The sequence below is a fragment of the Ovis aries genome, chromosome 22 (assembly GCF_016772045.2).
Source record: "Ovis aries strain OAR_USU_Benz2616 breed Rambouillet chromosome 22, ARS-UI_Ramb_v3.0, whole genome shotgun sequence".
Taxonomy (NCBI): Eukaryota; Metazoa; Chordata; class Mammalia; order Artiodactyla; family Bovidae; genus Ovis; species Ovis aries.
This window is the reverse complement of record NC_056075.1, coordinates 42,188,262-42,212,389: the sequence shown is the minus strand read 5'-3', so window position 1 is coordinate 42,212,389 and position 24,128 is coordinate 42,188,262. Positions and strand designations below refer to the sequence as shown.

Sequence of the window (24,128 nt, the reverse complement as noted above, 5' to 3'; positions counted from 1 at the left end):
TCACATGGCCTGAGTTCAGTCCCTGGTTAGGTCACATGCTGTGTCCTCCCTATTCCTCAAAAGCAAGATAAAACACTGTAATACAATATGGCAACTCTGGAAATCAGGTTCTCTCCATTCTCCAAGTTTTGTTATACTTGTTTAGTGACTTTTCTCAACTAATTCTGTGTAAAGTCGGTATTCTTTGTCATGTGTGAACACTGAAGTCTTTATTGATTAGCTTAATAGGCAGCTAATGATTGGACAGGTGAAGTCAGTCATGTCTGACTCCTTGCGACCCCATGGACTGTAGCCTGCCAGGCTCCTCTGTCAATGAAATTTTCCACGCAAGTATACTGGAATGGGTTGCCATTTCCTCCTCCAGGGAATCTCCCCAACCCAGGAATCCACCACAGGTCTCCTGCACTGCAGGCAGCCTCTTTACCATCTGAGCCACCGGGATCCAGTATACTGCCCAGTCTTCCATGAGGGGCTCTGTGTGCATACTGGAGCATGCCTTCAGTAGTATCAGAAGTTGAAAACTACTTTTACCTTCAATTTCCTGCTTGGAAAAAGGTCAGCTGGGATATAATGCACAGGGCCATCTCCTGTCCTTCTGGAGAATACTCATAACTCTGCATGCACACAGCTCTACATATGTGCACAGGCTTTAGATCTGTTCAAAACCTGTATGGATCTAATTCACCATTTTTCCATAAAGAAGGCTAAGCACCAAAGAATTGATGCTTTCAAATGTGGTGCTGGAGAAGACTCTTGAGCATCCCTTGGACTGTTAGAAGATTAAACCAATCAATCCTAAAGGAAATCAACCCTGAATGTTCATTGGACAGACTGTTGCTGAAGCCGAAGCTCCAATAGTTTGACTACCTAATGCAAAGAGCCAACTCGTTGGAAAAGACTCCGATGCTGGGAACGATTGAAGACAGGAGGAGAAGGGGATGACAGAGGATGAGATCACTGACTAAACGGACATGAATATGAGCAAACTCTGGGAGACTGGAGGACAGAGGAGCCTGGCATGCTACAGTCCATAGGATCACAGAGTCAGACATGACTTTGCAACTGACTGACAACAATCATTTGCCCCAAATATTATCCACTGCTCAGAGAGCCAGGAAGTGAAAACTTTTTGCCAAAATTTCTGTGAGAAGACTTCTTGCACTGAGTGGACTCCAAGTTGGGTCAAATACAGATAGCTTTTGCAAGCGAGGTCTTTCAGAAAAACAGCAGATGAGTCAGATAATGACAGTTCTTTGGAATGAGGCTTTGAAAGAGCTCTACTTCTATTCTGCTCCATCTGGTTGGTTGCATTGGAATCAGGGCTGTTGAAAGTAAGGCTTCCATGGAGCTGGAGAATGAATGATGAAACAGTGCTACAAAGCATACTAGCATGCTGTTCATACTGAAATTCAGTTCTTAAATATTCCTTGAGCTGCTGAAAGCTTATAGTTAGTATTCAAAGTCAGAAAAACCTGATTCTGACAATTTTTTTTTTGGTCAGATTTTCATTGCTTTTATAAAGGAGAAAATATTCAGAGATCTTATGCCACCATTTTTGGTGATAACTCTCTTGCTGTTTGTAACCTCATGCAGGGTTTAGCCAGAGCAGCAAGGACTAACTCTTCATAGTTAAATTAATTCTTTCATTTAATGGACCCAGCTTTGCTGGTATGAGTACCTTGAAATCATAGAATCCTGATTTAAAAGATACCCTGATATCCAAATTGCTTTTTGAAATCTTTTTGGCTTAACCATAAAGTATATAATATTTTGAAGTCAGTGAACCTATACTTGCTAAGTTGCTTCAGTCATGTTCAACTCTTTGTGACTCCATGGACCATAGCCCACCAGGCTCCTTTGTCCATGGGATTCTCTGGGCAAGAATACTGGAGTGGGTTGCCATGCCCTCCTCCAGTGAACTTATATCTGAATTCTATTAAGTGGCTATAAGTATATATTATTTCCTTGTATTGCTAAAACAGAGTCTAAGCAGACTTTTATAATTGTACTTTTAGAAATATTGAGCATTTTTAGATATTAGCCACCCCACATCACTGTCTTTTTATTATACTGAACCCCCAGATTTGGTTTTGATTAACAGTCAAACCTTAAAAAAGTCCTCTGAGAGAAACAGAACCTGAAAATGTGATATTGAAATGAAATGATTTAAAATAGTATTTGGGCATTTACATGTCCATTGGTGCCACAGTATATCTGAACATGGAATGGAATTCAGAACTCCATGAAAGAGAGCTAATGTCCAAAGAGTTGATGTCACACAGAGTATGGCCTGATTGGCACAGAAGTTGGAGCTGGACAGTTGATTCTCCATTCTGCTCTGGTGGAGGCTGCACTTCTAAAGCGAGCTCTTCAAACTTACATCTCAATTACTCCTAACAGGGACAGTTAGAATTTTCTTTCTCAAATTAAACGCTTGAGAAATCCCTGATAAGATGTACTGTTCCCTCAAGTTTATTTTAATTGTAATTTTTTTTTACTGTCAGCCTTCATCCAGCTTTGACGACTTAGATTCTCGTAAGTATGCTTTGGTGGTTGGATGGTTTCATTCTCTCTTCTGGGTCACTTTACCCCAGTTTAAGGGCGTTAGATTAAATAAACTGTTTATTCCACATAACTTGGACTTCCTGGAAAGATTTAGGTTTCAGGAGAAAATTGGCAGTTGTCAGAGGGAGAATGGAAAAACTTCCTTTTCCTGAAACACGTATCTCTTACAAAAGAGATAAGTATAGTCTTAAGATTAATGAACATAACATTTAAAGAAAGCTGTTCCCTTAATAACTGCTGTCGGCGATTTTTAAGCCTAATGTACAGCAGGGGTTTAATTCTGACTCTGAAAGTGAACAGAGGTGACTCTGAAAGTGAACCTGGAGGTCCAGATGTTTGGAAGTAAAACCATTTGCTCCAGTGTAAGCAGATTTGTTATTTACAGCTGCACTTTGCTGCATGTGAAAGAGAGAAAAAGATTCTTCCCACTGTCTTTCCTTCTTTCTCTCTGGACTTTATATTTCAGTCCATCTTACTTAGAAATGAACCTTTTTCCCCATCTCTGGGCCCACTTATGGTGCTGGGCACCCCCCTAGGAAGACTCATTTGTGCTTTACAAGCATTGGGTTCATTCTTCTTCCACTGAAGGAAGCATATTGTGGTTGCTAAGTGACTGTGGGGAGGGAAGCCACATTCACTGCTTGCCTGTACTTCTCTGCCTAGATAAAAGCTCCAAAGTTAACGCGATAATTATGTTCTGCATTGGTGGCGCTATCCTGTTGGCCATGCTCATTCTGATGGCTGTCGTCATCTGTCTTTACTACAAAGTAGCCAACGCACTGAAGTGAGTGATGTGGTAAGAAGGGCTAACACCCCCTCACATGGGATCCTGGGGCTCCGTGCTTGAGCGAGATCATCCCTGGCCCTGTGGCCGCACCCTGGGTGAGGTCAGGAACAGTGGGGGGACCGAGGCAGGGAGGGTAGAATCTGGCTTTCTACCCCTTTTGGTCTGGGGCTGTGAGCTCACAAGGAGAATGTTCTCAGCTGCTGGGTCTGCGCTGCTTTGCCCTCCCTTGCCTTCCCTTACCCTCAGCGGATTGATTCCACAGGACTGCAGGCTGCAGATGGTGTGACTGTCTGCCTCTGCTCACTCAGAGGATGGGCTGAGCTGATGTTCCCCCCGCCTGAGTGGGGGAGCTCTCAGCAGGTCCTTGGCTCTGGGCACAGTGGGATGGGCCTGTAGGACCCTGGGGAAGCTGAGTTGTGTGAAGATCCTGGGCTTTGCCTCGCCAGGGAGTGTAGATCTGAAAAGGGAGGGTTAAGTTTGGGGGAAAGGAGCCTTCAAATATGGGCAAGACTGGTAGCTAGAAGCAGTGGTGTCCCCACGCATTAACGTTCCAAGGAGACAGCATGTTTGTTGAACAGAGTCCTGCATCAAGCTTTGAATGCCCTGGTTTTTATTTCCAGCTCCTCCTCTACTTGTATGTGTTTGATCAAGTCACTGTGCTTCTCCAGGTCTCAGAATCTTTATGTGATAAGTGGGGAGAATACATTAAAAAAAAAAAAAAAAAAGCAGCAGTCGCATTTCCATTGTAGGGAAGTTCAGTCTGTGAGCAGGAAGGTAACTCCCAGCACTCAGGGGTGGCTGACCTGGCACCCTCCTGGGTTGTGCTCTGCACTTGGCGGACTTGCAGTGATCACCTGGGTGACCCGCACTTGTAACTCACTCTCCCTCATTTGCTGGAACCTGATCTTACATTTCTGGCACTCTTAGGAGAGGAAGGGGTTGGACAGGAACTTGAGATGAGGGCAGAGTTGCTTTCATCTTGGGCTGGTGTCATGGGTTTGATCGGTTCCAGGTCCAAATTCTCCAGATCCCCCTGACAGTTGTAACAGGTGGACCAAGAAGAAAAATTCTAATCCTATGTTCTGTGTATGTCTTTTCTTAAGCATGCCAAAGGTACCTGTTTGTTTGGCTTTAAAAAATAATCCAGCCATGGTCAGCCCGGACAAGGTCAGTGCGGCCCTCACCACTGGGTCTTATCCCACCCTCCAGTGCTGTGACGAATGTAACTTGTATCCTGGCTTCGATGCCCTGCCTCCATGCTGCTGTAATGTAAACGAGGGGCTCTGACTTGGGTGGGTACAAATATCTTCATGAACAATATTTCTTTCTTAGTAGAGTCTTTTATTATTCAAGTCAAGTTTTATACTGTTTCCATTATATCATGTACTATATACCATATTTATGTGCTTTTGAATAAATGCAATATTGAAAATAACCCTTTCTGCCTCCAGTATTGTTGTTGTTGTTAGTTGGAAAAGTACTTACATTTGTGTCTTACCTACTTTGGGACTTGGGGCAACTAGCTTATCATGTTATATTGCAATATAAGGAGAGTTAAGAGTAGAAAATACATCTATATATACAACCCCAAGGAAAAAAAAATAGATGTTAGAGTGTTTCCAGTTTCAGACTCCGCTATAAATTTCTCGTGCCCGAGCCCTTCTCCTTCTACCGACTTCTTTCACTCTCACCCAGCTTGCTCTGCCATGGACATTGTTATATGGCCAGGATGGAACCGCCATTCATCCCAGAGGGTATCAGCCAGGCTGGCTTTCTCTGGGTGAAGGGCGCTTGATTTGTGTAACGATTGGGTTGAGCTCTGTGGTGTCAAAAGGACATTTTAAAAACCTGAGATGCCTCCTCCTGCTAGCCTCCAAATCTTCAGAAGCCGATTTTCCTTCTTTTTTCATCACTGTTAACACTGATTTTTGCTGACTCGCCTGTTTCAGTATCTTTAACTGCAGACAGTGTCTTTAACCTGCTGAGTGGTGAAGCCCAGATCCTTCTGGTCTCAGCAACAGGCAGGAGGATGCACCCCTCTTCATTCCTGCTCGGGCTGCTCCTTTCTGTCCCTGCTCTTTTCTCTGAGCCTCTGAAACCCCCTTCTAGCCCCAGACTCTCTGTTTGTAACCAGAGTTTGTACTTTCCCTCATTAGCACAACCTTTGCTTAGTCAGCATCCCGTGTTTTACTCAAGGAATTAACTAGTAACAAGTGGTTGGTTACCTACTAAAAAGGATGAAAAAGGAAAACAGGAAATAATGAGAAACAACTACTACCTCTAGGCTCACAGGGAGAAAGTGATGGTAGAACTAAGCATTTGGAAGAGGTCGCCTGCTGGCGGATAGGCAGTCCTCTAGCTGAGGGCTTGGCTAAGGAAGGTCTATTCAGCCCTTTAGAGCCAGCAGGGCAAGCTGCTCTCACACAGTAGGCCTTGGAGTGGCCAAGAAGCTCCCTAGAGGGTGACATGAGTGCCCCCAGTCTCAGTAAGGGTTTCGAGAGGCAAATTCAAGGCTGCCCGTTCCCTGGAGCCTGCCCCAAACCTGCCAGCTGGAAGTGATGAGTCCTTCTTGGGTGTCCCCGGAGCACTTCCTCTCCTGGCATCTGCTACTTTCTGCCTCATCTTAGGAGTTCAAGTGCACTTGGATTTTCTCTTGTCACCAGCAAGCTCCTGAGCATCAGTGCAATTTCCCTCTGAGCCCCACTCAGTGGTCAGCACAGTGCCCAGAACCCGGGAGGCCCTGTGCAAGTGTGTTCCAAATGTGGGGCGTACACCCTAAGTCCAGGCATTGCAGGGTCCTTGAGGGAGGCAGGATGGAGTAAGGGGTTCTTTGAGACACCCCTCTGGCAGGCAGTAGGAACAGAACGTAACAGAGAGGTTTTAGAACCGGGCAGATTTGGTTCAAAATCAACGGTGCCTTTCACAAGCTCGTGCCACTGCAGAAGTTGCTTAGCCTCTCTGAGCCTCAGTTTCCTTAATGTAAAATGGGAGAGAGGGCCGCCTAACCAGCAGCCGCTTTCCTGATGCCCAAAGGCTTTCTCTTTACTCCTATGTATGAGTATACAGTGTGCCAGGGGATACACCATGGAGATAAAGGCAAACAAGTCCTTAGGTGCCTGATTGAATTCCAGGTCCAAATCAAAACAGATTCCCCCCATTTTCTTGTTAATAGTTTCATGTAGATCTTCCAAATACTTCCCCCAGTGGCCATGTGGGTCAGTCTCCTCTGCATTCCTTCATACATCTTAAACGCAGCTACTGGCAAGATCTTTCGTAATGTGAAAAGAACTTAACTAGGTTGGGAAAATCAAATTAAGTATTTACAAGCAGCACTTGAAAACTGCCTGGTTACTGGCCCATCAACCATTTTTCTATCAGGAACTGACTGAACACCTGCTGATGGCCATGCAAGAGGGGTATTAGAGGTGCATCAGGTGGAATAGCGTAATACTATGAAACCTGTCAAATAGTGTGACCCACTAGGGAGTGTAAAGTCCCATCACCAGGAATTATTTTAAAAAAAAGAAACTCCTTTGTTGTGGAGTGACTGAGCTATATACAATGCACGATTAATAATACCAACGCTATTTTTCTATAGTTTTAGCAGCCTCAAAGGAGTATCTCAAACCTGCTGGGTGGAGCTGAAAGTCCAGGCTCCACCTGACTTGAGGGTGCAGGGGGTTCCTCATTGCCCAGCTCTTTACTCTGCCTTCTCTGATAACACCCTGGGGAGGGGAGGGGAGAAGAGGGGAGAGGATAGAGAGCAGGTGGAAGGCCAGGCTCCCCCCTTCACCTTTGCTGGCTAGGCAAGGGGTGGGGCCACAGTTTCACCCGTGGAGCGAGTAAATTATGGACTCAGAGTTTTCTAGAATTGCCCGGCTGCCTCTTTGTTGGTCCTCTGGCTAGAGAGAGCAGGCTTCTCTCAGGCCATTTTTGTCTGTACTAATTGGAGCTTCCGGTTTGTACCTTTCTTTTTGTTAAGTGCATTTTGATCCATTCGACATGAGATGCTGACAGTGGCTGTGGTTTTCAAACTTCATCATTCCTAAGAATCACCTGAGTGCTTTTGGAAAAAGCAGCTTCCTGGGTCCCATTCCCTGAACTACACCCAGAGTACCTGAACTGGAAGTTCACTGGACCCTTATTTATTTTTCTTAAAAAAAAGTTTTATTTCTGTATTTATTTGGCTGTGCCAGGTCTTAGCTAGGCGTGCGGGAACTTCGGTTGCAGCACGTGAACTCTTAGCTGTGGCACGTGGGATCCAGTTCCCTGACAAAGGATTAAACCCAGGGCCCCTGCCTTGGGAGTGTGCAGTGTTAGCCACTGGACCACCAGGGAAGTCCCTTATTTATTTATTCTTGAAAATTCATTGCATTCATTGCCAACACTTTTCACATTAGGGATTTGCTAAAGGCCATAAGGTGCTAATTTTGGAAGCTCTTAGCCTTTCTCTGCAAGATTTAGACAAGTACAGTTAATGGGCAGGCGAACTTTTAAAAGTGGAAACTCTAGCAGCTCTTGCTAATCTGGAAAACCTTTTTTTTTTTTTTCAATTTGAAGCACTTGCACAAAATAGATGCCAGATGCTAAAATCACTGTTTCATGTGACTGAGGACGAAGCTACTTGTGAGAGATAACTAACTTTGGATATAAAGATGCTATCTTCATCAAACTGACCATTAATTACATATCAACTTCTACTATGTATCCGCAGGGAACTTACTTTTACCAAGATGGTTTTCGGTGAAGGGCATGTTTGCAGTGAAACTGACATGTCTCGCTTTAGAGGCAATGTCCCTCCTCCGGTCACTTATCAGATTTTTATCTCTCAGGAATTTGGGGTTCACTTCTGGGCCCCATCAAACCCTGCCCTCCTCCCTGAGGGACTTGACAATAGTGTATTATCATCTCGTACATGCTACTTATTGACAGAGATGGGAACAATATCCCCTGGACTTGAGAGCTCATGTGTTAAATACTGTTACTAAATATGTCTTGAAAAACAAGAGAAAAAAAAGTCTGTTTCTATAAAGAAAACTTTGAGGGCACTGAGCCTAGTGCAGAATTCTTTCTGTTCAGACATAATGAGAAATTAGATTATGTGGGTGCTGCCCTTCTTTTCAGGGAGGACGTGGGATTATGCTAATCTTTCTTTGTCTGCTTTTCAGGTTTCCCGTAAGGCTTTGAAGATCTGGGAAACAGACTAAGCATGTGGTAGCTCACAGAGCAGTCCTGAGGGGTTCCTGTGATTGTTGCTCAGGCTCTCATTCGCAAGCTTAACCCAAGCTCAACAAAGCCAAGGCCCAATTTGTTTTCTTTGAAACAGACAAATAAAGCTCATTTTGCGTAAACAACGAGTAAATGACATTTGATTCAACTGACCAATGACTGTAGTTTAAAAAAAAAAAAAAGAGCAGTGATTTTCTGATAGACAGTTTATTCTTCACAGGGCCCTTGGCAAGATCTGAAAATAAATTCTCCCACCACTAGAGGGACAGAAACAAAAAGATCCACCTACTAGCATCTTAACATTAAGGAGTCAAAAATATCTTTAAGTGCAGTGTGGTATCAAGAAATAACTTTTCTTTATGACATGTTGTACAGTTTAAGACTGTGATCGAGTTCTTGATAGTGAAGAATTATAAAACACAAGACTCCTAGCTGCAAAGACAGCAATTGCCTTAGAAATTTGGTAATCAGACAAGATTTACTTAGCAATCAACCTCGAAGAGAACCTCTTTAGCTCTTTTATCTGTCTCTACAAGGACTACCTCAGATTCATCCAACATTACTTTGCTGAGCAGAAATAGAATTTGCTTCTAGTTTCTAACAGGTTGATGTGGAACTCGGAGAAATCACCCATGAGTCCTTCTCTGATCAGCTCCTTTGTGGATTTCCAGGGGTCCCACCATTCGGAAATGCTCAGCCTGCTCTTCTGTGGCCTTCCTGGGGCCTGTGCCCCTCTTACTCCGCCCTGCACAGCCCTGGGAGCAGCGGGAGGAATGGTCCCCCACTTTGCAGATGGTGACCTTGCACTGCAGATAGATCACGTCATAGCTGGTGAGAATGCTGAAGATGTTGAACTTGAATTGGGCTACATTCTTTTGCTGGGAGTGCAGGTTGATATAAGTATTGTCTTTGATGCACCTGATGAGAAGAAAAACCCCAGGTCAAGAGGATTAACTTAAAGCATGCTGTCATTTGTTGTTTGGTTGCTCAGTCGTGTTGGACTCTTTTTGACCCCATGGACTGCAGCCTGCCAGGTTCCTCTATCCATGCAATTTCTCCGGTGGGAATACTAGAGCGGGTTGCCATTTCCTACTCCAGGGGATCTTCCTGACCCAGAGATCAAACTTGCATCTCTGTGTCTCCTGCATTTGCAGCTGGATTCTTTACCACTGTGCCACTTGGGAAATCCCAGTTTAAAGCATGGTGTGGATTAATTCTGGCTCAAATAATTGGGCTTGCACACAAACCTCTGAATTTCAACCAGAGTTCCTCCCACTACCTACTCTTTCTTTCTTTTATGAAAAAAATGAGATGGTTGGATGACTGGATGGACATGAGTTCGAGCAAGCGCTGGGAGTTGATGATGCACAGGGAAGCCTGGCGTGCTGCACTCCATGGGGTCACAAAGAGTTGGACATGATTGAGGGACTGAACTGAACTAAACTGGTGAGAGGAAAAAACCACCATTCCTAGCCAGAAACAGAAAGGCACTACAAAACACAACAGAAAAACAAAACAAAGCAAATGCGAGCCAGAACTATTACCTACTCTGTTTTTTCAAAAGGGTAGATTAAAAGTGGTAGCTATATTATCTGAGGGGCTTCCTTGGTAGCTCAGCTGGTAAAGAGCCCACCTGCAATGCAGGAGATCCCAGTTTGATTCCTGGGTTGGGAAGATCCCCTGGAGAAGGAATAGGCTACCCACTCCAGTATTCTTGGGCTTTCCTGGTGGCTCAGACGGTAAAGAATCCTCCTGCGATGCAGGAGATCTGGGTTTGATCCCTGGGTTGGAAAGATCCCCTGGAGGAGGGCATGGCAACCCACTCCAGTATTCCTGCCTGGAGAATCCCCATCAATAGAAGAGCCGGGCAGGCTATGGTCCATGGGGTCGCAAAGAGTTGGACATGACTGAGCAACTAAGCATAGCACAGTACATATTATTTGAAGGTGAACTTAATTTATTTTAAATTTTATTTTGTGTAACTACTGAAAAACAAAAGAGAGAAGTAAATGATATATCAAGAGGAGATAAAATGGAATAAAATAAAATGCTCAATTAAAACCAGCATATAAAATGCATTAAACCTGCATTAAAACCAGAAACAGCAGCAAAAGGAGAATTGAGGGCAGAAACAGAGAACAAATGCAACAAATAGAAAACAGTTACTAGGATGGCAGATTTTAATCCAGCTATGTCAACTATCACTGTAAATGTGAGTGACTTAAACATACCAATTTGAAGACACACACTGCCAGAGTAGATTAAAAAAACCAAGATCCAACTATATGCTGTCTATAAGAAAACCATTTTAAATATAAAGACAAAGATTAATTAAAAGTAAAAGGATAGAGGAAGATTTACCAAGTTAATACCAATCAAAAGAAAGCTGGATTAGCTATATTAATTTCAGCCAAAACAGACTTCAGAGCCAGGATAATTAGAGACAAAAAGGGGCATTACACAACGATGAAGGGGCCAAAAGAGGATGAGATGGTTGGATGGCATCACCAGCGCAATGGACATGAGTTTGAGCAAACTCATGGAGACGCTGCAGGACAGGGAAGCCTGGCATACCATAGGCCGTGGGGTCACAAAGAGCTGGACATGACTTAGCAACTGAACAACAAGCTCCCACCTTAGGAAACTAGAGAAAGAAGAGCTAGTAAAACCTGTTAATAAAATAAGCAGAAGTATGACAGCTGTTAAATTCTGGCCTCTCTGATGTAGATAGCCACTCAGCTTACAGGATCTTGGTTCCCTGGCTAGGGATTGAACCTGGGCCATGGCTGTGAAAGCACTGCGTCCTAAGCACTGGACCACTAGAGAACTCCCTCTCCTTGACAAGTTTTGAAACAGGAGACCTGAAAAGGGAAGAGCTTTCTCTCTCTGACTCACATCTGTGCACCTCCCACACCGTGGCTCACTCTGCCTGTGGAAGGTGCTGCCTCTTGCCCTCCCCAGCTTTTGGAATCAGGCACCATGATGCCTCTCAGGGGCTTTAGGAAGTGCTCACCACTTTAGTGGCTCTCACCACTCTGGAGCTGCCATCAGAAAGTGAGCTTTGATGTCTTCTCACTGGTTGCCAATTACCCGTCCGTAAGCATTTTGCACTGGTTGGATAAGAGAGCTATAAAGGCAAACATCTTGCCTGAGTTCTAATTTGGCAAATGTTCTGTCTAACCAAGGGTGCCAGAATAAACCTCATCTGATAACTCAGCAGCCCATCAGTGCTGGCCAAATACCCTGAGGAATGGGGAATGCAATAGTTATAAAACTTGGAGAGAAGAGAAGCATGAGTCAGCAGAGCCTGAGACAGCACGGGCTCTGCCTAGGACTCTGGGGATTCAAGGGACATTGTCTGGACTTCCTATAATTATCTGCCCTCAGCTGGAATCAGAGGGATGGTTAGGGTCTGGGCTCCGCCTCTGGACAGGATGAAGACTGGGCACAACGTTCTGATTTAGGACTGCCAGTTAAGAAGACAATGGTCAGACTTCCCTGGTGGTCCAGTGGTTAAGAATCTGCCTGATAATGCAGGGGACACAGATTTGATCCCTGGTTCCAGAAGATTCCATGTGCCACGGGGCAACTAAGCCTGTGTACCACAGCCACTGAAGCCCCGTGTGCTTGCGGGTCCATGCTCTGCAACCAGAGAAGCCACCACAATGAGAAGCTCCTGCACCGCAATAAAGAGCAGACCCTGCTCACCGCAACCAGAGAAAGCCCAGCGAGCGGCAAAAATAAACATAAATGAATAAATTGCTGTTGTCTAGTCTCTAAGTTGTGTCCAACTCTTTGCGACCCTATGGACTGCAGCCTGACAGGCTCCTCTGTCCATGGAATTCTCCAGGCAAGAATATTGGAGTGGGTTGCCATTTCCTTCTCCAGGGGATCTTCCCGACCCAGGCATCAAACCCACATCTCCTGCATTGGCAGGCAGATTCTTTACTACCGAGCCACCTGGGAAGCCCAGATAAATAAACAAAATTATTAAAAAACAAAACAAAACAGGTCCCCCAAAGGAATAACAGGTAAATAGTCAACCACATCAACCAGATAGGGCCTTCCATTTTCCTTACCCTTGCTTGATCAAATCATACTTGACAGTTGTAAAATCACTGGGGTCTGGAGAAGCCACACAGGTATCCACAAAGAGCCGCAGGCTGGGGTTGAGACTGTGGAGTGTGGCCTGGAGGAAGACCTCTTTCTTCTGGCTGGCGTAGTGTGGCCCCGTGTTCCCTCCATGCTGGGACAGGGGCAACTCAAGGAAAGATATGGACATATCGTAGCCAGCGTTCTCCCCAGGGACGACTTCCACTGCTGACGGGCCGTCTACCCTGCAGGTGAACTTGAGCTGAGGCACCCTGTGCCGCAAGAAGACTCGGCCTGGGTGGCCCCTGGTTCGGCCTCTGACGGAGTTGGAGTAGCTGAGGGAGCCGTGGCTTTCCTAGGAGGAGAGGGGAAAGTTGGTGGCCCATGCTCCCGGCTCCCTGCCCAGCGCTTTCTTCACGAGCGGAGACCTCTGCTCTGTGCCTGCCACTCGGAGCCAGTTTGCTGAGAAGCTGGAGGGCATGAGGCCTCAGGCATGACCTCTCTGGTACCTGAGGTCATAAGGGGTTGACCTTATGTCCCTGCTTCTGGGAGTTTGGGGTGCATGCAGGGAACCCCTAGTATGTGAGTCTGGACTCCCTTCTGCCCTCTGTGGGGCCAGGCTTGGGGAATAGGAGACAGGGCGGGAGGTCTACACTGGCTGCTGAATTCCTCTACTGCTCCGCCCTGCTCTGACCCTCAGACCAACCCTGGTCCCTTGTGAGCTGCAGGCCTGGCCCTCACTCTCAGCCTTGCTCCTTCAAAGCCAACATGACTTCAAGGGGCCAAGAAGGTGCTGGAGGCTGATGAGTAGGGGCCTCCAGCAGCCTCCTTCCCATAGCCTGCTGGGTCATGGAGACTCATCCTGGCCAGGGATGTTTGTTCAAGGGAGCCTTGCCCGTGCGATCCAGATCCAGTGGCAGTCTGCCTTGAAACCCTCCAAGGAAAGCCCCGACAGCTTACAGCAGTGTTTCTCACTGGTCTGCTTTGTTTTCCTTTCTTTTTTTTTTTTGCCCCTAAGAACCCGTATCTCTCTTCCACCTTGAGGAGGATGTCACCCTTGTTGAGAATGCACAGCTTAGAAGCAAAACTAAACTCTAGGACTGTGTGGCCCTGCCCAGTTCCAACCAGACTTTGGGCTTCCTGTGTTTCACAGCCCTGAGTCTCTCCCGTGACCTCTTCAAGCTGGCTGCTGCCTCGGGGCCTCTGCACCCCTCTGCTGACCCCCTGCTTGGAGCCCTCCTCCTCTTCCTCTGTACCTGCTTTATGTCCTTTTTCAGGCCTCAGCTCTTTGACCACCCTATTCAAAAGTGGTCTTCCACCCCAAAGCATTTTCTAGCCTTTTCTTTGTTTGACAGTCTCCTTAATCCTTTTCACGACAAAGGACTCTCATCTGCGTGTTTATTCAGGACCTGTGTCTCCCTTCTCGCCAATGTAAGAGCCGTGGAGCTGTGGTCCTGTCAATCATATTGGCTGCTGGGTCCTCAGCACCTAGAAGGATGCTCATTCCCTGACTCTGAAATTGGACATGGGCCCTTTTCATAGCGCTGCCTTTCCCCATAGGTGCTTGGGGACTGCCACCACTTGTCAGCACAGGAGGCTTGCAGGGGGAGCTGGGCCAGCCAGGGCCAGGGAGGACAGCTCAGGGTTCTCCCCAGTGGACTGGAAATGTCCAGGGCCTGCTCGTCTCCCAGACACTTGGGGGGCTTCCAGCAGACTGCTGGGGAAGAAACCTCTGAGGTAAAAATTAGAATTTCTAGAACAAAGAGGATAAGAATGATCAGGTCTGCACAAATAGATGCAATGTGAAGTATGGACTTAAAGTGGTTATTTAGCACCATGCAGACTGAATGCATTCAACCTCCAACAACGTCAAGTGTTTGGGGTGCTCTTTTGGGGCATGTGTCTAAACAGGGATGTGAAAGAATACATGAATAGCATAGGGATCTTGCTTTGTAACTTGTTACATTATTAAATGTGCCTATGAACATGAATTTCTGGTTATACACTCTTCCTGTATCTTTGGTATACTTGTTTCCTTAATTTCAGTGATACTGGTTTGTGAAATAGGTAGGTGGTTAAACAAAATGAAATAAACATATTCATTTCATTATACATAAATATCTTAATATTTATTTCTTACATTGGGAAACCTGGTTAGAAACACGGGACTCAGCCTGTCTTCCCCAAGCCCAACACTATAGCTTGCACATGGTAGGTGGGCTCTATTGCTAAATAAAAAAAGCATGTGGTAACAAAATGCTTTGGCTTTGCAGCTTAGAGAATAGCATCCATCTATGCATTCATCCGTCTGTCCGTCCGTTCCCCAACCCATCAGCCCATCAGCACTCTGTACTTGTTACTATGTATTCCAAATTCCCAAAAGGAAGGGCTGCTGCTGCTGCTGCTAAGTCACTTCAGTCATCTCCGACTCTGTGCGACCCCACAGACGGCAGCCCACTAAGCTCCTCTGTCCCTGGGATTCTCCAGGCAAGAATACTGGAACAGGTTGCCATTTCCTTCTCCAACGCATGAAAGTGAAAAGTGAAAGGGAACTCGCTCAATCGTGCCCGACTCTTAGCGACCCCATGGACTGCAGCCTACCAGGCTCCTCCATCCATAGGATTTTCCAGACAAGAGTACTGGAGTGGGGTGCCATTGCCTTCTTCGAAAAGGAAGGGCAGTTTTAGACAAATTAATGAGTTGCTCCAGGTCTCATGGAACTCAGAACCAAAGTCATGGTTGTGCCTTTCCTCTGTCCCTATTCAGGTTTTTAACAGGTGGTCGATTCTCCCAAGCCTCTCTTTTTGGCCTGCATCCACAGAAGGGTACCACCCACCTTGTCAGTTTCATACCTGTCTGACAGTGCCACAGTGGCCGTAGGGAACACTGAAGATCAGGTAGCGCCCTGTGACTCGGGGGCGACACAGCTCATCATTTAAATGGATGTCCCAGGACGAGTAGCCCAGCCTCCGGAGGTAGCCTCGGTCAATGATGACTTGGAAAAGGTGAGGCCAGCAGGAGAGCTGGGCTGCAGAAGGGGGAGGATGGGGAGAAAGTTACAAAGAGAACCTGAAGCACCGGACATATAGTGCACTCAGGGGTGTGAGTTGTTTACTCTATAAAAGTACCATGGACAGTGCCCTGGGTTGGGGCTGGTTTGGCTCTCATCACCCTCTACACTCAACTTGACTTTCATTGACTTTATATTTCCCCTTCTTTCCAAAAGTCATGTCATATCAGGGTCCTACCCACAGAACATGTCCCAGAGTCAGAGCCTCTTCTAAGGATTTAAAGGACAGCTCATCTCATATGGTAAGAACATCTGAGCCTGAACATGCATCTGAGCCTTTGTATGAGGGTTAAGTTAGAAAAAGGGAATGGAAGCCAAGGGAGGGGTTGCAAAGGGACTTCCTTCCCAGCCTCCTAAAGCCCAGCAAGAGGATGGAGATACAAGAGATCTCAGGGGAGACACAGAAGCTGGTCCCCTCACACAGTCTGTTCATTCTTCCACAGACAAGGGGTCTCTTAGCTCCCCCTTTTGGAGTCTCACACCCTAGAAGGGAAGAAGACTTTACCGTTGTCCTTGGGTACCACAGAGTCAGCCGCACCTGGTGAGAGGGGGTGAAGAAAAGCAAAGGTCAGCTGTGCAGAAGCCCTGGACGGGGACAACACAGCCAGCAGCGGACGTGAACTGAAGGGAAGGGGCTCATTGGATTCACCTATTAGAGCTGAAGCAAAGGCCTGGAAATACTCCAAGGCGATGCAAAGGAGAGGGCCCAGGGCCTCCTGATGGAGGGAGGGATTCTGGCATGGATAAAGTAGTGTTGAGAATGGTGTCATCAACACCAAGATTTGTTGGAGAGAGAGACTAGTAAACACAGAGCTTTGCAGGTTATAAAACTCATCGCATGGTTGAACCCTGGCTGGTGTCCCTTCCCATGCACAAGGCGTGCGTGGTAGCCCAGGCTGGGAAATGCACACTTCATGGCTATCAAGCCCTCCCCTCCCAGAAGCAAGGCAAGACAGAAACCCAGGGCCAGGACCCAGAAGGAAGCACGGCTGGCCAGATTCCCTCAGCCCTTCAAACGCTCTCAGCCCCAGACCACTGGTCCTTTGGCTGCTGAACCTAATGAAAAAGAAACCCTTTGGTGTATAATCTGAGAATAGAAGGTAAATTACCATTTACAGGGGGCCCCCCAACAGCATGAGGAATGGCTGGAACTGGAACAGACAGTAAAAGTGAGGATCTAGAGAAAAAGGAACCCTCAGCCCCAAGGCTGACTCACACTACATGGCTCCCTGTGGAATTAACTGTCTCAAGGGGGCTCTGATAGCCTATTTGGGCCCCATTTCTATGCAAAACAAGAGAAATTCCCACATAAAGGCATAAGGAACAGCAAGGATGCCTTTGATTCACCTACAAAAAAGTGGAATGGAAGAACCAAAGTGAGCTAACCTTGTTCACCAAACCTTAGAATTCCATCACTCTGTGAGATTTAGTGGATAAATTAAGGACAAATATAGGGGAGGATGATTCCACACAGAAGGTCTGCCCATGGAAGTCAAATGCCAAGACAAATGCTGGCGACAAAAACTATTCGCTGAATCTTGGATGAAAGGGACCAAGGGGAACCCAGGACAGTGCAGGGTTCTGACTTCCAAGGGCTAGGTCAAGGTGGAGAAGGGACTCCACCTAGGACTGTGCCCTTATCAGAGGTTGAAAAGGGGACAACAGACAAATTCTATATTTTTTAATCATTTTTTTTAAGCTGTCACTTCTTTATTTGGCCTCATAAACTTTTAGCTGTATTTCGGGACAAATACTGCGCTGAACCGGAATTAGAAAAAACTGGCTAATAAAGTGCCACCTCCGTCTGATTAAAACATTTACCACCATGGCTGTGAAATAAAATACGCTCTTTTATCCTAGACTCTGGGGCCGTGGCCCACCTGACATTCCTCGGGCTGGTGAATTCTGACCTTAGGGATGCTTGGAGAGGAAAGAAAGGGTGGAGCCTTAGGAAGACCCTGGGGAGGGCCTGGCGTGGCAGGGGAGTCCGGGTACCTGCGCAGACCACGCTCGCGTCCTCCCAGTGCTGGCAGTTGTGGCGCGCCCAGCCCGCGTGGGCGCAGCGCCCCAGCGCATCCTCGGTGCCCGCACAGCGCACGTCGTCCAGCAGGATGGGGCCCGAGCCCGGGCCGAAGCGGCTGCGCCCCAGGGCGCCCAGCGCGCGCCCGCAGCCCAGGACGCGGCACACCACGCGGGCGTCCCTGATGCTCCAGTGGTCGTCGCACACCGTACCCCACACGCCCTCGTGTCGGACCTCCACCCGGCCCTCGCAGCGGCCGCGCCCGCCCACCAGGCGCAGGGGCAGGTCTGCGGGAGGCAAGAGGCACTAACTCATCACATCTATCCAGTGAAGCTTCTTTTAATGAATAAGAGTCACGTTGTAAGAACTGTAAGAACTATTATGGATACAGATTTTCAATTATAAAATAACTCCTGGGGAGTGATGTTCAGCATGGTGACTATTATAGTTAAAAAGACTGTATTATGTATTTGAAAGTTGCTAAGAGAGAACTTGCAAATTTTCATCTTAAGAAAAATTTTTTGTAGCTATGTATAGTGATGGATGTTAACTCAAATTACTGTGGTGATCATCCCAGTATACACAAATTTTATATCATTATATTGTACACCTGAAACTAATGTTTATTGTTTATGTTATGTTAATATTATGTTACTATGTTAATTATGTTGATATGTTATATGTAAATATATTAATATGTTAATTGTGTTAATATGTTAATGTTTATTGAGGTATAGATTATACCTCAATGAAAACCTCTATACTATGTAATGTAGTTATTCCATTCCTAGATATTTACTCAAGATAAAGAAAACACATGACCAGAGAAAGATAGATAAATAGCAAAATTCTCAGCAATACACAAAACCTGGAAACATTCAAATGTCCTCCACAGAAGAATGGACAAATAAATTGTGGTATGCATGTCCATAATAAATTGTGGTATGTCCACACAATGCAACATTATTACTAGGCAGAAACAATAAAAATGAAAAAAAGAACAAATTACCAACATATGGGACCACCTGAGGCAAATATTTAAAACAATCTGTTGGGACCTCCCTGGTGGTCCAGTGGCTAAGACTCCGAGCTCCCAATGTAGGGAGCCTGGGTTTGATATCTGGTCAGGGAACTAGATCCCGAACACCACAACGAAGACCCATTGCAGCCAAATAAATATTTCTTTAAAATTTGTTAAGCAAGGTTGAGAAGTCAGACACAAAAGCACATATGCTTTGATTTCACTTATATGAGATTCTAGAAAACCACATCTAATTTATAGCAACAGAAAACATATCAGTTGGCCTGGGGGAAGTGGAAAGGATTTACTGTAAATGCGCATATGGGAACATTTGGCGGGGGGTGGGGAATACTCTAGATCTCTCTCTTTTTAAAATTTAATTAAAAAAATTTTTTTGCTTTGTCCTAAGGCATGTGGGATCTTAGTTCCCTGATCAGGGATTGAACTGTGCCCCCTGCATTGGAAGCATGGACCCTTAATCACTGGACCACCATTGAACACAACTGAGGGATGACCAAGCGACTATGCGCACACACACCCCATTGAAGTCCCAGAATGCTCTAGATCTTGATTGTGGTGGTGCTTACACAGTTGTATATATTAGACAAAACTCAGAGATGTGTGCAATTATGTGTACATAATTATACTTCAAAAAAGGTGATTTAAAAAGTAGAACTAATTTAAAAAGAAAACCTGTATTATGTTGGTGGTGCTACACCCACTAATGTGTATAAAATGATTTGCCTTCATATAAATTGGTTGCTAGTGACTATTTTTCAATTTCCTGCTCTGCTCAGCATATAAAAGATGCTCAGTGAGTGTTAATAAACATCTCTGGCATCTGCTTCTCTGTGACTGAAATGCCCTGGTCCAGGATAGTTGCTCTCCTCATGCGGTTTGTTGCTGAGATACTGGAAGCAAGATAACAATTCTTGTTCAAACTATGAATAAAGGCAAACATATTCTGAGTGAGGTCTTGAGAGGTGAATCGAAGCTTCTAACCTACAAAATGTATGTGTGTGCACACATCTGTACCAGCCCATACACACCTAAAAGCTATAAAGTTTTCTGTAAAAAACTTTTTAAAAAAAAGTTTTCAATGAAAAGGGAATAACAGTATTAATAATGATATGACAGTTTTAGTGCTTAGAAACAAACAAAAATTACCAGGTAACGGGGTCATTTCCTCATCAACTGAAACTGACACTGTAAAAAAGAAAAAATAAGCTTAAAAATATGCATATCCTCAAAGTCACATATTTATATTCAAAGCTGAAAATGAACTAAATATTTTTTTCTAAGTTTAGACCCTAATGCTTTTTAAAAAGTTTTTACTTTAGTTTGAGTGCCAAAATACTGTTCATTAGGTTTTATTTTATTTTTTTTGGCCATTAAGTTGCATCAAAATGTAACAAATAGTGTTATGTGCTGTTTATTTTCCAAAAATTAAATTATTGATTTACTTTAAAAACTTTTTGGCCGTGCTGTGCAGCATGTGGGATCTTATTTCCCTGACCAGGGATTGAACCTCTGCTCCCTGCATCAGAAGCATAGCATCTTAACTGATAGTTATCAACTTATTCAATTATCAGAAAAATTTTATAAATGCTCTGAAGTTTTGAAAGGAAGAATTCAAAACATTAGATTTTTACAAGGGCTGAAAATGAAATGAAGAAAATCAAGTAAGATTCCAGAAATATTTTTAGATAAGAGAGAGACCATATCTAATATTAAAATCCCATATGAAAGTATTCAGAAGGAAGCAAGGTAGGAAGAGTAACAATGGGCTTTATGACAGCATTTGGCTATATAAACTACTATAAAACTAAGGATTAATTTAGCAACAGGCATATGATTGTTACCAGGTGATGATGTCCATTCTGTTGAAACCAGATCTGTGGCTGCCAAAAAAATTTTTTCCAGTGAAAAGAAAGCATTAACATTTGAATTCATTGAAATTTTATGCTGTAGACCACAATTAAAAAAAAAAGACTGTTTTAAGCTGTATATAATAGAATCCACTGTGCTTATTTATCTTGTGGACTTGTGCTTGCAGGGGGTGAAACAGTGTATATGAAGTTGGTCTTTAACAAGGTAGGTTAACAACAATTCCCATTATGAGCATTTACAATGTGTCATAATTTACGACTCTAATTCTTACCATAAACATGCCAGGTAAGTATTATCACTATTTTACGGATGAGGATGTGGAGACTCAGCTTATACACCTGTCTGTGAGTGCACGTGTGTGATAAGTCACTTCAGTCGTGTCCAACTCTTTGCAACCCTATGGACTGTAGCCCGCCAGGCTCCTCCGTCCATAGAATTCTCCAGGCAAGAATACTGGAGTGGGATGCCATGCACTCCTCCAGGGGGTCATCCCCACCCAGGGATTGAATTCTGCTGTAGCAGCAGGCAGGTTCTTTACCACCAGCGCCACCTGGAAGGCCCTGTACACATGCCTGGATCACTCACAATTCAAACCTGAGAGACCCCAAAGTACACTCTTCCGACACCCCTCTGCCTTTCAGGGCATAGGATGTGGGAGTTGCATTCACTCTTGCTCTACAAGGTGAATCAGGAATGGAGGGGGGGCGGGGGTGGTGGTGGTTAGTGGCTTGGAGCTTCCCCAGCCTTTCCTGTCCTCTCTCCCCACCTCTGTTAGGGAAAAAGGAAGCGTCTCTTCTTGGCTGGATTCTTCCAGAAAGCCACTCACAGAGCTACTACAAAGAGCAGAGAGATACCTGGTGAAGAAGGAGCTTCGCTTGAAGTGGGAGTCATATCTGCAAACAAAGAAGGATCAAACTCGAGTATTAGTGAAAAGGAGATGGGATGATTTTTTTCAAAAACAGTGTGGTTGAAAACAGAAGGACGTGAAAGTGAAAGGCTCAGTCGTGTCTGACTCTGCGACTCCATGGACTGTAGCCCACCAGGCTCCCCCGTCCATGGGATTTTCCAGGCAAGAATACTGGAGTGGGGTGCCATTTCCTTCTCCAGGAGATCTTCCCCACCCAGGGATTGAACCGGGTTCTCCAGGCATTTTAGGCAGACACTCCCTGAGCCACCAGGGAAGTGGTGAGTGGATAAAACCAACACTATCACAGCCCATCCCCTAGTGGGTGTGTCTGGGTGAGGGGTCAAAGCATCGCCTGAATCATAACCTGACCACGCAGCAGGCGGAGGTGTGGACCCCCAGCCCTCTTGGGCACATCCAATTAAGACCACTGTGACAAGCAGAATGTGTTCCCTGGTGGAGGGACCATTTCTGTGTGCGTGAACGAGAACATGAAGCTTAATTTCTGTGCAAAGGAGGCTGGGACTTCTGTTTACACTGGGGCTTATTCTGTAGACAAAATATTCAATGTGTATGTTCAGTTCTTAAACAGAAAGAGGGGAGTTTGAACTTAGGAAATGTGACAGGCAGAAAGCATTACCAGAGGGGGTGTCCACTTCTGCTGAGGCTGAGAACACATCTGCACATGAACAAAGAGAACAGGACACTTAGCAAGGAGAAAAAAAGATACTTTGTGTGTCTTTTCATTGGGGTTTACTTTGTGGCCAAAATGGTCCTTAAGTGGGCTTGTTTTCTAAATAGGACAGAAGTAAGAAGCTAGTCTGGTTCATTTAAACACCAGAGAGAGCATTTACCAGATGGAGAGGTCATATCTGCTGAGGTTGAAGAGAGATCTGTAGAAAAAGAGATAAAGAAACTTACATACCAGTGGAGAAGACTCCTGGATTTCCGTTTTTATTGAAGCTGTGTTGGGTACAAAATATCTGTGCAACAGCCTAGTCTGATAAATGGAACTCCAAGAAGAGACACTTATGGGACACTGGAGAGTGTTTTACCTGGTGTGGAGGTCACACTGGCTGACAACGAAGCTGCAGATGAACAAAAAGAACAAGGCAGCCATAAGACAGCCATACCAGGCATGCCTGTTTCTATAAGATACAGAAGACGTAAAAATGGCCAGCGAAGATCAGTATGACTGACTTGGCTTGTCTGCCTACTGTCTAGACAGGAGCTATAGCAGAGCATCTCCAAATCCTCTACTGCCCCAGGCCACCCCTCTATCCCCTGGGTCTCCTCTTCGCGACCCTTCCCTTTTCCTCTTGGAGGCTACCTGTTGGTAACAGGTAACCAATGGGCAACAACCATTGGTCCAAGCTTCTCCATTGTACAGTGTTCATCTAACAAAGATTCCATAGATGGGGGACTTGCTTTTCCCTGCCTCCCCTTAAATGAGTGGGAGACCTCTGCAGACTGGAACTTTCCCTAGGTAGGCTGTCTCAAGATCTAGACTGAGGGTGAGGAGGAGTATAAAAACTCCATTTGTCTCATACATCTCTTAGCTATATCAGTAATAAAGACCATATTTTGGTTCTGACTCTGATGCTTTATAATTACTTCAACACCTGGAGTAGTGTAGAGCATCTTCTTTATTGTCCTCCACCCAAATAAATCTCTAACACTATTTGTCAAATTATTAAGTCCAAAGTCACGCGGGTGAAAATATATGGGTTATTTTCAAATCTCTTTTGATACTGGTTTCTAACATTATTTCACAGTGATAAGAGAACAGACTCCATATGAGTTCATTACCTTCAGACCATGAAATTTTTGCACCTCGTTTCGTGTTCCGGGATATGTTCTAGTGTTTTCTAGTTTACAGTCTGTGGCACCTTGAATAGAATTTCTATCCTATTTGTGTGAAAATTGTATAAATCTTAATTATGCTGAATTGCTTCATGGCTCTTTTCCTTCTAGTTTTCTGTATATTCATTCTATTAGTTTTTGAGAGTTTGATATTCAAGCTCCAACTAAAACTCTTAATTTATCTACTTAAAAATAATTGCAATATATAGTAGAACTATAAGTAACTTTGTCCTGTACTTTCCAAGTCTCCTGTAAATGTGTTATCATACTTTCATAATTTAAAAAATAAGAAAGAGGAAAAAAAACCAAAGTTACACAGTCACTCCTCAGATAATGGCATCACTCAAAGTCTAACAACATCCAAGAGGAGAGCTATTTGTTAGCCTGGTCAATTCTGCATCCCTCACTACCTTGGCACGTGGCCATCTTCACTGAATGCTGATTCAGAAGGATCAGTAAAAGCCGTGGTCTGACTCACCACCAGCCTGACAACACCGACCTTCCGGCTGGTGTTCAGGAGAAGGTTCCTTCATGGACAGTTGACATTCGACCACCAGTCAGTCCAGCGAATGAGGCACTGCTTGTGTTTGGCTGAATTGGCTGGACTAATTTCCCCCTTGGCCCATGCAGTTAGTGTGGCCTTTTTTGAGTCAGGTCAGTGTAAACATATTTTAAAGCTTTCAAAGA

At 45.0% G+C, this 24,128-nt stretch overlaps 1 protein-coding gene across 1 annotated transcript in view; it reads right to left on the bottom strand.

The window, feature by feature from the left end:
• Window positions 1-8,647: 8,647 nt before the first annotated feature.
• The window catches only part of LOC101102109 (deleted in malignant brain tumors 1 protein), a 75,183-nt gene continuing 59,702 nt past the window's right edge, over window positions 8,648-24,128 (bottom strand). The window contains 5 exon segments of the mRNA XM_042238611.1: window positions 8,648-9,499; window positions 12,661-13,028; window positions 15,526-15,701; window positions 16,249-16,281; window positions 17,718-18,050. Of these exon segments, the coding sequence (XP_042094545.1) occupies window positions 9,208-9,499; window positions 12,661-13,028; window positions 15,526-15,701; window positions 16,249-16,281; window positions 17,718-18,050 (1,202 nt within the window). The 3' untranslated portion in view covers window positions 8,648-9,207.